We start from the raw sequence: 12,754 nt of genomic DNA, 5'->3' as shown, positions 1-12,754 counted from the left end.
TCAGTAAGATTGCTGAAGCACAGAAGAATATCACTGAGGCCTGCAGAGCAGAAATGGAGACACTGCACATGGCCACTCATGCTTTGGTCACCTCTCAAATGGATTACTGCAGCATGCTATATATGGGGCTTCTCTTAAAGTTGTAACTGGTCCAGAATGCAGCAGCATGGGCAATTATGGGCATTTTCTAATTTGTTTCTGGTATACCCCTGCTCTGTGAGCTGCACTGGTTCCCAGTAGGCTTCCAGATGCAATTCAAGATGCCGGTTGTTATCTATAAAGCCTTTTATGGCAAAGGTCCAGGATATTTAAAGGATCACATCTCTCCAAAGGTCTCTCCTGACTCTTTTCAATCCAGCAGGAGGGGCATGCTTCAGGTCCCATCCATCAAAGAATGTCATCTGGCAGGACCCAGGAAGTGTACCTTTTCTGTCATGGCACCTGCCATGGTACCTACCTTGCCACCTGAGCTCAGATTAGTCCCAACCCTGCTGGCCTTCTGGAAAGCATTGAAAACCTGGTTGTTTACCCAGGCATGGGGACTGTGAAGCCTGGGTGGGTTATTATTACATGATACTGCTTTTACACTCAGCTACTATTTTTGCTTTGGATTTTTGTATTGTGTGTTTTAAGGTTTTATACTATGGTTTCTCTTTCAATTTTGTTTGCCACCCAGAGTTGTTGTGAGATGGGTGGCCATATAAAAGGAAGGAAGGAAGGAAGGAAGGAAGGAAGGAAGGAAGGAAGGAAGGAAGGAAGGAAGGAAGGAAGGAAGGAAGGATATGACAAGTGGAAGTGGGAAGCAAATATCAGATTGTGACTACACAATTGCTTTTGTGCCCCAAGAAAGAGAGAATTCACCAAAATAGACATCAGATTTAAAAAAAATCCTCAGCCTTGTTCTTTTCCTTTTTGAAAAAATAAACCAGTTCTGTAAGTATGTTTCTCTACCTGGTACTTCCAGCAGCTTTTTTAACAATATTCTTTGTAGTCCTTTCCTCAAGAGAACACACTGATCTCAAAGGAAAAATCTGTGATGGTCAGGAACAGTGAGACTATTTCTTATCTCCACCCCGCCCCTTAGTTTTTCTCTCTTTCATATGCCTTCTCTTTTCTGGTTTTGATGCCTTGTTTAAAAAAGAAAGAATCAGAAGTGAGGACATCATGTTCTACACTGAATGCTAAATAGTTCAGGGACAATCCCTTGTTTTCTGCACTTAGAAAATAATTTGCACAGAACAGTGGGGAAAACTGACAGGTTTAGCCCTACTATGTGTGTGTGTGCATCTGCACATTACAATCAAGGTGTGATAGTATAATATTTAGAGTTCACACATGAAAATAAGTTTCTGCCGTTCTTTATTCAGTATGGAATTATTAACCACAGAAATATGTAGAGCAGTGGAGTGGACTCCGTCTTAAATAAATCCTTATATTTAATGTATACATCTCTTAAAATTTAATAATTGCTGGGAGAGGGAGAACTGATCATTCCGGGAATTAAGTATGCCCAACCCCTGCTGTATTCCTGAAGAAAATCCCTCTGAGATATTTTTGGGCTTTATTTATTTGTTTATTTATTTATCAAATTTTATTACTGCCCATCTCCCCCTCAAATGAGAGGGGGAGAATATGATGAAATATTGGTGACAATAGAGATTTTTAGAGAGGATCTTTGAGATGATCTGGTTCAACCTACTGTATTTCCCAGTATGATCTGGCAGTGTAATCTACAGTAGCTGCAAAAAAAGCTATAAGTAATTTTAGTTTTCATCAATCAACATATAGTTTCTAAATCATAGGAAGCGATCATGCCACTCTATTCTGCTTTGGTCAACCTCCAGCTTGGGTTTTATGTCCAGTTTTGGAGCCCACATTTTAAAAAGGATTCAAACAAACCAAAACAGGTTCAAAGAAGGGCAAGAAAAATGATTAGGAGACTAGAAATTGAATGAGATTGAAGGAACTGGATATGCCTGAGAAATGAATGAGGGATGATATGCTCTTCAAATTTATCTATCTATCTATCTATCTATCTATCTATCTATCTATCTATCTATCTATCTATCAAATTTGTCACCGCCCATCTCCTCCAACTGGAGGGACTCTGGGCAGTTTACAATACAGAACAATAAATATACAATAAAATTCTAATAAATATACAATAAAATTCTAATAAAATCCCACTAAAACAATTTCTTAACTACCCCAGCTCATAAAATCCAGATGGCTGTGATCTCCTTCAGTCATTATGTAGGAGGGGCACTTCAAGGCACTAGCCAACCCCAAATATGTCAATTCTCCTCCCTGCCCCAAGCCTGGTGGCAGAGCCAGGTTTTCAACTTCCTCCGGAAGGCTAGGAGCGATGGGGCTAGTCTCACCTCTGGGGGCAGGGTGTTCCAAAGGGCAGGCACCACTGCAGAGAAGGCCCGCCTCCTGGACCCCGCCAGATGGAATTCTGTTATTGACAGGGTCCGTAGCATGCCCACTCTGCATGATTGGGTGGGACAGGCTGATGATATGGGGATGAGACGGTCCCTCAGGTAACCTGGCCCCATGCCATGTAGGGCTTTAAAGGTGATAACCAACACCTTGAATTGGACCCGGAAGCAAACTGGTATCCAATGCAGCTCACATAGCAAAGGTGTTATGTGCGCTCTTCTAGGGGCACCAAAAATAGCCCGCGTGGCCACATTCTGGACCAGCTGAAGCTTCCGGATACTCTTCAAGGGTAGCCCCATGTAGAGCACATTGCAGTAGTCTATATGGGAGATAACAAGGGCACGAGTGACTGTCCGAAGGGCTTCCCAATCCAGGAAAGGTCGCAACTGGTGCACAACACAGAGCTGTGCAAAGGCCCTTCCGGCCATGCCTGCCACCTGCTCTTCGAGCAGGAGCCGTGAGTCCATGAGGACCCCCAGATTATGCACCGGGTCTGTCTGGGGCAGTGCAACCCCATCCAGAACTAAAGATGACAAAGTCCCGGATACAGAGGAACCCTTAACCCACAGCCACTCTGTCTTATCAGGGTTCAGCTAAAGCCTGTTGTTCCCCATCCAGACCCCTACAGCCCCCAGGCACCAAGAGAGGGCAGTCACAGCATCATTTACCTCACCCAGGATGGAGATATACAATTGAGTATCATCAGCATATTGATGATACCTCATCCCGTGGTGACGGATGATCTCGCCCAGCGGTTTCATGTAGATGTTGAATAGGAGAGGAGAGGAGAGAGAACCGAACCCTGTGGCACCCCACAAAGGAGAGGTCGAGGGTCGGATCTCTCCCCCGCTATCACCACCGACTGGGACCGGCCCTGGAGGAAGGAGGTGAACCAGCGCAGAACTACACCGCCCACCCCCAACTCCCTGAGCCGACCCAAAAGGATACCATGGTTGATGGTATCAAAAACCACTGAGATGTCAAGAAGAGCAAGGATGGATGCGCTACCCCCATCCCGCTCTCAGCAGAGATCATCCATAAGTGCGACCAATGCAGTTTCTGTCCCATATCCAGGGCTGAAACCTGACTGAAAGGAGTCTAGATAATCTGTTTCCTCCAGAATCCTCTGGAGTTGTAATGCCACCACTTTCTCAACCACTTTCCCCAAAAAGGGGAGGTGGGAGACTGGACGAAATTTATCTAGTACAGTAGGGTCCAGCAATGGTTTCTTGAGGAGGGCTTGTACCAGTGCCTCCTTAAAGGCAGCTGGAAACACCCCCTCCCTCAAGAATGTATTAACCATCGCTTGCACCCAACCACACGTCACCTCCCAAGCTGCTTTCACCAGCCAGGAGGGACATGGATCGAATTGGCAAGTGGTGGCATTTACTGTCCGGAGGATCCTGTCCACTTCCTCGGGTCCAACAGGATCAAACTGTTCCCAGATAACATGGTAAGTACAATCCCTTGGTATCTCCACAGACCCTGCCTCACGCTTGGAGTCTAATGTGGAGCGGATCCGAGCGATTTTGTCTTGCAGATGCTCCAAAAACTCCTCTGCATGGCCCTTTAGGTGGGTCACTGCACCCACCTTCCCCAAAAGGGATTGAGTGATTTTAAATAGGGCCATTGGGCGGCATTCTGCAGACGCAATAAGAGCAGAGAAGTATTGACACTTCACCGCTTTTATCGCCACCAGGTAGGCCTTAATAGCGGCTCTAACCAGTGTTCGGTCAGATTCGGTCTTTGTCTTCCTCCAGCGGCACTCTAGGCGTCTCTTAATCCTCTTCAAAACCCTCAGCTCCTTGAAAGGCACAAGGAAGGAGGTCAGGTAGAACCTGTTCTCCCAAGTTTAGGTGTGCAGAACCCAAGATTAGAAAAAACTTCCTAACAATAAGAGCAGTGCAGGAACGGTGCCGATTATTATCCAGAGAGTGGGTGAGCCTCTGAACACACAGTTCACCAGATGTGTTCAGCTAGAGGCTGGATATTCCTCTGTTGGGTAGACTTTATTTTAGATTCTTCCACTGAGCTGGGGGACCTCAGTAGCCTTTTCCAAGTCTGTGATTTCCTCAAACATTGGTTTAGTCCCAGATACACTTTGGAAATTGCAGTTATAATTTAAACAGTTAACTGTTTTTATGCATGAACATTTTACCAGTGTCTGTTGGAATAACTGTGAGTCTGGATTTAGCATGTCCAGACATGCTGATAAATTTGAAATCTTGTTATGCCAAAGGGGATTTGCCTGCAGCACAGGAAAGATACCTTGAGGTGAGTGGGCAGGGAAGTAAATTACCTTCATTTTCCAATGAGGAGGAGGAAGGGAACTCAAGTTTTGCTTTTTTATTTTTCCCCAAGAATTTTTCCAGGTACTGAAAGGAATAGAGGATTAGCCAAAAATCTTCTGTAAGATGTTTCCATGTGTGTTGCATAAATCTTACATTTAGTTTAGGTGCATATGTGTGTGTATGAAATATGATAGGCTCTGAAGCTTACCATAAGGTAAAGGTAAAGGTTTCCCTTGACGTAAAGTCCAGTCGTGTCCGACTCTAGGGGGCAGTGCTCATCTCCGTTTCTAAGCCTTAGAGCCGGCGTTGTCCGTAGACACTTCCGGGTCATGTGGCCAGCATGACGACACGGAACGCCGTTACCTTCCCACCGAAGCAGTACCTATTGATCTACTCACATTTGCATGTTTTCGAACTGCTAGGTGAGCAGGAGCTGGGATTAACAACGGGAGCTCACCCCGCTGCGCGGTTTCGAACCACCGACCTTCCGATCGACAGCTCAGCGGTTTAACCCGCAGCGCCACCGCGTCCCTTGTGAAGCTTACCATAGACTATATATAAAAACACAAAACCTTCATACTCAGAAGAGCTTAGAGCACAGCTTTCCTTTCTCCACCTTGAGATGGGCATACAAGCTCCCTTCTGTCACTCCCATCCAGTTTACATAACATTAATCTAATGCAAAGCTGCTGGGAAGATCCATGCAGAGTACCAGTGACTGTTTTAAAATGGATCAGAGTGACCAGAATGTAGTGATTGCCTATTCTGACATACTCATCCTCACAAGCGGGTTCTTAATGAAAACTGATTTATTGAAAGAATAGTGTGCAAATACAAAGAAAGCTGAGAATGACCAAAAGCGCGCCAAATACAAACTAAAAACCCTTGCTTCAAACCCAATCCCGCCCCTCGCCCCACCATAGCAACCACCCCCTCCCAGGTGTTGGTAACCGTTGCACATCGGCCTGGGAACGTAACCTTGAACACATGCCATAACCCAAACACACATTCCTCAGTAACAGTAAGGAGATGACAGGCCGGCACGGCTGGAATTCTCCTCCCCGCAAATGACAGACACGGATCAGGAAATTGACATGCGAAACGTTATGATGTACCCAGACCATTGGAAGGATGAACATGACACAGAAGGTCTGGTGGTCCTTTGATTTGGAGATCAGCTTTGGCAGAAGTCAGCGTCTGCTTTGGGGGGTTGTGTTAATATCTGCACTGGGAATCGAATTCTGAAAGGCCCTTGGAGGAGAAAGGAGGCAGCCTTGTTTGAAACATACTGGTGGTGATTGCAGAAGCCACTTAGCCATTTGTATAGCATTCAAAGCTTGGTTAGGACTAACCTGAGTTAGACTTTTTTATGGTTTAGCAGGTTGTGTAAAGCCCACCCATTTGGATAGTTGATATTTCAGAAGTTGCATTATTTTAATAACCAGCTTGAGCAGGGTTACCTGGAGGTGGCTGCTGAAACCAGTTCCTGTCCTTGGGATGAGAGGCGACCTTATCAAAAAATTCTCTGGACTGCCATCAAAAGTCACAGCCCTGTTCCAAGATGCCCACCAACCTTCCTCTCTCATTTAACTTCCCAATGTGGTTCCCTTAATGTGTGTTAGATTGCAGCTCCCATCATTCCCAGCCAAACAAGGCAGTGCTGTTATTGAGAAGGAGTAAAATTATGTTGTAATATTGTTAACACTTTGTCAAACTCCATTTGGGACATGGGGTAAGTTTATGTTTGTTGTGGCTAGAGGTTAGGAATTAGACAAGGCCTAACTGCTTTAAGGGTTGGCTTGCATGTTTGAATGGGATGTCCTAGATTTAACAGCTATGACTAATTTTTCTTTTCACTACCAGAAAGAACTTTTTGAGGAAATTCTCGCTCCCTTATCCTGATTCTGGGGGAAGTCTATAAAAATACACAATGATTTGGCTTTGGGAGGATTTTGAAAGGTTGAGGCATGCAATTGTCTTGATTGTCTTGATCAGATTCCTTGATAAGAGCGAAATATTAAGTTCATTTTTCCTGCATGAAGTTTCATCTTACTTCTGCATCACTTTGCATTTTTTCCCACACATCAGCAGGAAAATCCAAACACATATAAGCCTGCATTTCCATTAATATTATACCATTGTGTATGCACACTTCCCAACAGGCAATCTCTATAAGTTATTTTATCGAATTGAAGCCTTTTTAATACATATATTTTCCCCTGAATTGACTTTTTCTGATATACCCATTTTTTGTATGTATTTTTGAGCTGAGACTTTGGAGAACATGCAGATTTCAGCACAATACAGTGTTCCAGTTTGTTCCTAGGTTTGGGAATGTGAATGGGATACATTTATTTCCATCCTTCCTTTTGCTATTTAAAACAAATCTCAGGTAGGAGTTAACTTTTTTCTGAGAAAGTAAACGTGTTGGATAGCAGCAAAGAGCTCACATCCAAACTTCACTTTCATAGAACTTTATTGAACAGCAACTAAATTTAAACTCAGACCATAAAACATTTTATAGAACAGAGTGCTAAAATAAGGACATCAGGTCTGAATTGCAGAACTCCAGATGGCCACTAGATATCAGAAAAGAAGTACATAAAATATTTTTTGTGCCATCTGGGGGTCATCTCTGTTTTTGCAGCAGCACAGATCCAGTTGCCTAGGAAAACCAGGTGCAGGAGATGAGATGACAAGACAATGCAAGGCCAGGTGTACATAACTGTAACACAAAATAGCAGAGTAATAGGGTACAGGGAAGCATTTCTCTTTTGAAAAAAAAGTGGCCTAAATAGGGGCAGCAATTGTGTCTGGAAACAATACTTCATGTGCAAAAACAGGGAAGTAAGGCCTGATCAACTGCAATTGCTTACAGAAATACAGAGAGAAAATAAGGGCCATTCTAAAACAAAATAAGAACAATATCTCTTTCCAAGGTAACTTATAAGTTACAGTATATTAAATCAGAAAGCATGGAAATTTAAGATGTGTTTAGGAACTTCCCATATAACTAATGATGGGAAATTGCTGTTTTGAGTAGAGGTGGACAACCTCTTGCCCAGGGACCACATTTACACCCAGTGTGCACCACTAAAACTTGGCAGCCAAATGTCGAAGTAAGGATGGGAATGGACTCAGAAAGCTTAATTCCCTTAATTCCCATGGGCCCTTAAAATGTATTTGTTTGTTTGTCAAATTAATTCCCTGCCCATGTCACTCGGAGAGCGACTCTGTGTGGTTACACTGATGATGTTACCTAGCCTAGTAAAGAAGCATCTGCAGGAAAACAACCAAGCTCAGAGAACACCAAGAACCCAACAACTCAACCCTGACTGAGCTACATATATTCTCTACTGTTGAATACATGCATATATGGATGTTCCCATCAACTCCAAGATCAGTTTTCCTCTTGGGGGTTACAAGGGGATTATGGGACATACATTTCAACTTAGGGAAGGCTTGGTTCAAACTTTCTTGTGCTGAAGTGGTGATCTTCAGGTTAGATAGGGTGGTTCTCTGCAGGTCCCCTACCTTAAATGTTGCCATCTGATGGGACCTTGGAGGCACACCTTCTTGATGGCTGCCTCAGTCCTTTGGAGCAGCCTCCCACCAGAGTTCAGAGGGACCCCTACCCTTTTAGCCTTTTGGAGGGCTGTGAGCCAGGACATAATCCCCTGCATTAAAGACTCATACAATTGTATTTCCCTCATAATCATAATCTCTCTCAGTGTGCATTGAGCTAGGATAGGGGGTTGAGCTGTGAGGATGCTTGGTTTGGTGCCTGGGGGGAAGGGTATGTTTTTAACTATGTTTCATGGATTGTTGTGAGCTGCCTAGCGACATTGTATGAGATAGGCAGCCATATAAATCTAATAAACAAACAAACAAACAAACAAACATACATACATACATACATACATATATATATATATATATATATATCTTTCTCCCCCCCACACACACACATGCTGATTCACTCAGAGAGAGAGAGAAAGAGAGAGAGATACAATGAGCTTACAAATAAATCCCTATCAACTTAGTCCCAAGATGATGGGTTGGTTCCAGATCACCTCTTTCTGTTCAAAGAATAGAACTGAGATCCAGAAGCTTCATGATGGAGGTACAAACAATTCTCTGATGCCTTGATCCCATAGTCCTTTAACTGTCCCATGTGCTGCTCTGGGTGGGTAGGAATCTCCCAACCCTCTGGTGGATCAGGGAGATACCTGGAAAAGAAAGAATCTATAAAAATGTCACTCTCTCCCAGCAGGAGTGAGCCTCTGCTGTATATCTCAACCCAACTACATACACTGCGATAGAAATACAATATTTTGTATTGTATTGCATTTGTCTATATTATTTCTCTAATGATAATGTCCGTGGGAGGGAGATGGGCAGTGATCAAGTTTGATAAATAAATAAATAAAATGTTTCATTTCTAATAATGTAGAAATACAATATTTTTTTTCTGTTTTGGGCCCTCCCTTCCATCTGTTTTGCCATTCATGCTAGATAATTTGTGGCCACTTAATAACCTTTCCAACCTGTCCTTTGTTTTATCAGGGCTTGTTTGCTTATCCGATAAGGAAACTGAAAGATTTTGTTCATTTGCTTAAAAACACATTCCCCTGTTTTTGGCACACCAGCAAACAAACCTCAGCTTCTGGTCAACTCCATGCCTTCTTTCTCTGCTTCCCTCTTTTTCCCCTTTTTTTGTGTCCCATTGTTCATTTATGTATTTAGTGTTTCACAGGATGCAATTCAAAACCCAACCCATTAAGGACCTAAAAATGCCCGTGCAGGGACAAATGATTGCCTTGTGAGATTTTAGGCTGGATATTACAGAGCATATCTCTCGGGGAAAGTCTCATTTGGGATGCAGGATCCAATCACTGTGGCTGTGATCATCTGATCCTGCAGAATCAATCCAGATGCTCTAGTAAAAGGGGAGGCATTACAACCCAAGTAGATGCTTCGTGATGCTGTGAGCTGCTACACACACACACACACACACACTCACAAACACAGCTATTATATGCAGCGCATTAGCAGGCAACGCTGTCAGTTTTTTGATCAAGGAACCATCTGCTCACACAATCCGAATGATTTTCTGCCAGAGAAATGCTGTCATGACATATATCACTGGTGATACTAGATAAGGAAACAACAAACTGCAGACAAGACTTGCAGGAAATCTATTTATTTTTTTAAAAAAAAACATGAATAGAAGTTCTTCCTGATTCTCGATGCCACATTCCCAGTTTTTTTTTTCCTGCCAAGAGTCAAGGAAAAATATGTGTTAGTGAAGTCAACTACAGAAACAGGGCTGCCCTCTGCTTAGCAAAGAACTTTCTTGCCTTTGGGATGGAAAAGCAAAAGGTCTCCAAGGGCAGACCGTGTCCCTTTGATTTCTGTTCATGACCTAACTCTAAAGCCAACTCTGATTGGTCTAAGGACAAAGTGGACTTGGGCAACAGAAAAAAAGACCCAACAAACTCAAATCAAAGAGACAATGGTACAAAACGTCATTTTGATTTTCTTCCGCAGGCGACTGAGCCAAAGACCAGCTGTTGAGGAGCTTGAAAGACGAAATATCTTGAAACGTGAGTATTGGAATGCTTTCTCTGCCGAGCAAATTGAAATGTTTAGTTGTTTTGTGTGTTTATATTGAGTGTTCTCTTCAACAAGCAGAACAGATAAATAAGCAGAAACTTTCCCCTGTCTAAATTTATAGGTGATTGTTGGACTCAGAAAATAATATTTATTCTTAGAATAACTCTGCTGTCATTAAGAAAATTGACAAAGACCACAGTGTAATAATATATGTATTCATAGGAATACAATCATAAGATACAATAATATCTGAAGTGTGCTGAATTCTTTATTCCCTTTGCTCTTAGAAGAGTCGTGTGAACTATGCCACAATTATTCCCATTTTGCTTGTTGAACACTGAGGCTAAGTGAAAAGTCACTTGTACCAGGACACTCACTGAGCCTGTCGCAGAGTTTTGGAGCTGTGTCTGAATTTATTAGCTTCTGACTTAATGTACCAGTAACCAAATTTAGATTGTATATATGTATTTTAAGAAGGAAAATTAAAGCTGACCCCAGATTGCAAATCCTTACGGTTAAAAGTGCAGTGCGTTGCTTCCAGGCAGACGAGTGATCAGATCCCTTGCAGAATGCTCTAACCTTGCTATGGCAACACAAATTCTAATTAAACTATTAAGAGGTAAATTTCTGTGCCATAACTATGTAAGTTCTGCAGCAATGCCATCAGTTTTCATCCAACTTCATTTCACCCACTTTACAGTATCCTATTTCACTAACTGACGGTTTCTCAGGGCTTCAGACATTATCCGTTCTGGTCAATACCAGTCAACTATAGAGTCATTGAACATTTACTAATTTTTCAGTGTCTCTTTTCACACAGCCCACTTAATCAAGTTAAGTGGTGAAGACCTAGCAGCTGCATTCACACAGTATGTTAAGCTTGGTTTTGGAAGAGGGGAGGGGCTCTGCTTATTTCATTCTATATGACTCAATGTATTTACAAATTCAGGAAAAATGGTCTGATTTAGTATCCAGGTTAGGAAATGCAGCCAGTAAGTGAGTCATCTGATTTATGCTTTTCAAAGCATATGCTATCAAAGGATTAAGACAGATGCAATTTATCTCCAAGACAGAGAGAACCAGCCACAGATATTTTACAGTACAAGAGTAAGGTAGACTGCGATCCAGAAGACAATTTCTTGCAGACAATTTCTATGGATTCAAGTGGGCCTTCCTTCTGCACAAAGTTACATCAGATTGGGCTGGGCATTATTTTTTTGTTGTTTATTCGTTTAGTCACTTCTGACTGTGACTTCATGGACCAGCCCACGCCAGAGCTCCCTGTCGGTCAACACCCCCAGCTCCCCCAGGGATGAGTCCGTCACCTCTAGAATATCATCCATCCACCTTGCCCTTGGTCGGCCCCTCTTCCTTTTGCCCTCCGCTCTCCCTAGCATCAGCATCTTCTCCAGGGTGTCCTGTCTTCTCATTATGTGGCCAAAGTATTTCAGTTTTGCCTGTAATATCATTCCCTCAAGTGAGCAGTCTGGCTTTATTTCCTGGAGGATGGACTGGTTTGATCTTCTTGCAGTCCAAGGCACTCTCAGAATTTTCCTCCAACACCACAGTTCAAAAGCATCGATCTTCCTTCTCTCGGCCTTCCTTATGGTCCAGCTCTCGCAGCCATATGTTACTACAGGGAACACCATTGCTTTAACTATGCGGACCTTTGTTGTCAGTGTGATGTCTCTTAACTATTTTATCGAGATTTGTCATTGCTCTTCTCCCAAGGATTAAGCGTCTTCTGATTTCCTGACTGCATTCAGCATCTGCAGTAATCTTCGCACCTAGAAATACAAAGTCTTTCACTGCTTCTACATTTTCTCTCATGATCTAGGGCATGATTTAGCCAAAGCCTGTTGCTGAGTTCACTGCAAGTGCCTAGTTGGAATCTCTTCTCTGCCATAGCCTCATGCAATGGATTCAGACAGCCACTTCCTCATTTCCTCAGTCCCCTTATTTGCAATATAGGGATTGGAATAGAATAACTCTATCCCATCAAGTTATTCAAAGGGTTATTAAGAAAATGCTTAAGAAAATGCTTTTTTAGGGTAGTCTTCCCCTAAACCGATCCTCTCCAGCTGAGTCTCCAGATTCCAGAATTCACATTTGTTGCAGTCTTGGCACATCTAGACTGAGAAAAAAATATGTTAAGGTGTGCATGCATATGCAAGTATGTGTATACATGTAAACTACACTCCAGCCAAATGGGCTGCCTGTGCTTCACAGATTCTCATGGGCAGTCAACTATGTCATGGAATTTGCCACACTTTATTCACCTTGTGCATTCAAAGTATGGCAAAGAGGCAATGGGGTTATGATGCCAAGTGTTGGAGTAAGTCTGGGAGACTTAGATTCAAGCACAGCTGACTGGGTAATTCTGAAATGGCCACTAGCTGCACTCA

At 42.9% G+C, this 12,754-nt stretch overlaps 1 protein-coding gene across 1 annotated transcript in view; it reads left to right on the top strand.

Annotated features, from left to right (window-relative positions):
• The window catches only part of PHACTR3 (phosphatase and actin regulator 3), a 258,190-nt gene that overhangs the window by 231,647 nt on the left and 13,789 nt on the right, over nt 1–12,754 (top strand). The window contains exon 9 of the mRNA XM_063296998.1: nt 10,284–10,339. Coding sequence (XP_063153068.1) covers nt 10,284–10,339 — 56 coding nt within the window. The remainder of the gene's footprint in view (nt 1–10,283; nt 10,340–12,754) is intronic.

This window comes from Candoia aspera, chromosome 3, assembly GCF_035149785.1.
Source record: "Candoia aspera isolate rCanAsp1 chromosome 3, rCanAsp1.hap2, whole genome shotgun sequence".
Lineage (NCBI taxonomy): Eukaryota > Metazoa > Chordata > Lepidosauria > Squamata > Boidae > Candoia > Candoia aspera.
Note: the sequence above shows the minus strand (reverse complement) of the source record. Positions and strands in the feature narration are given on the sequence as shown.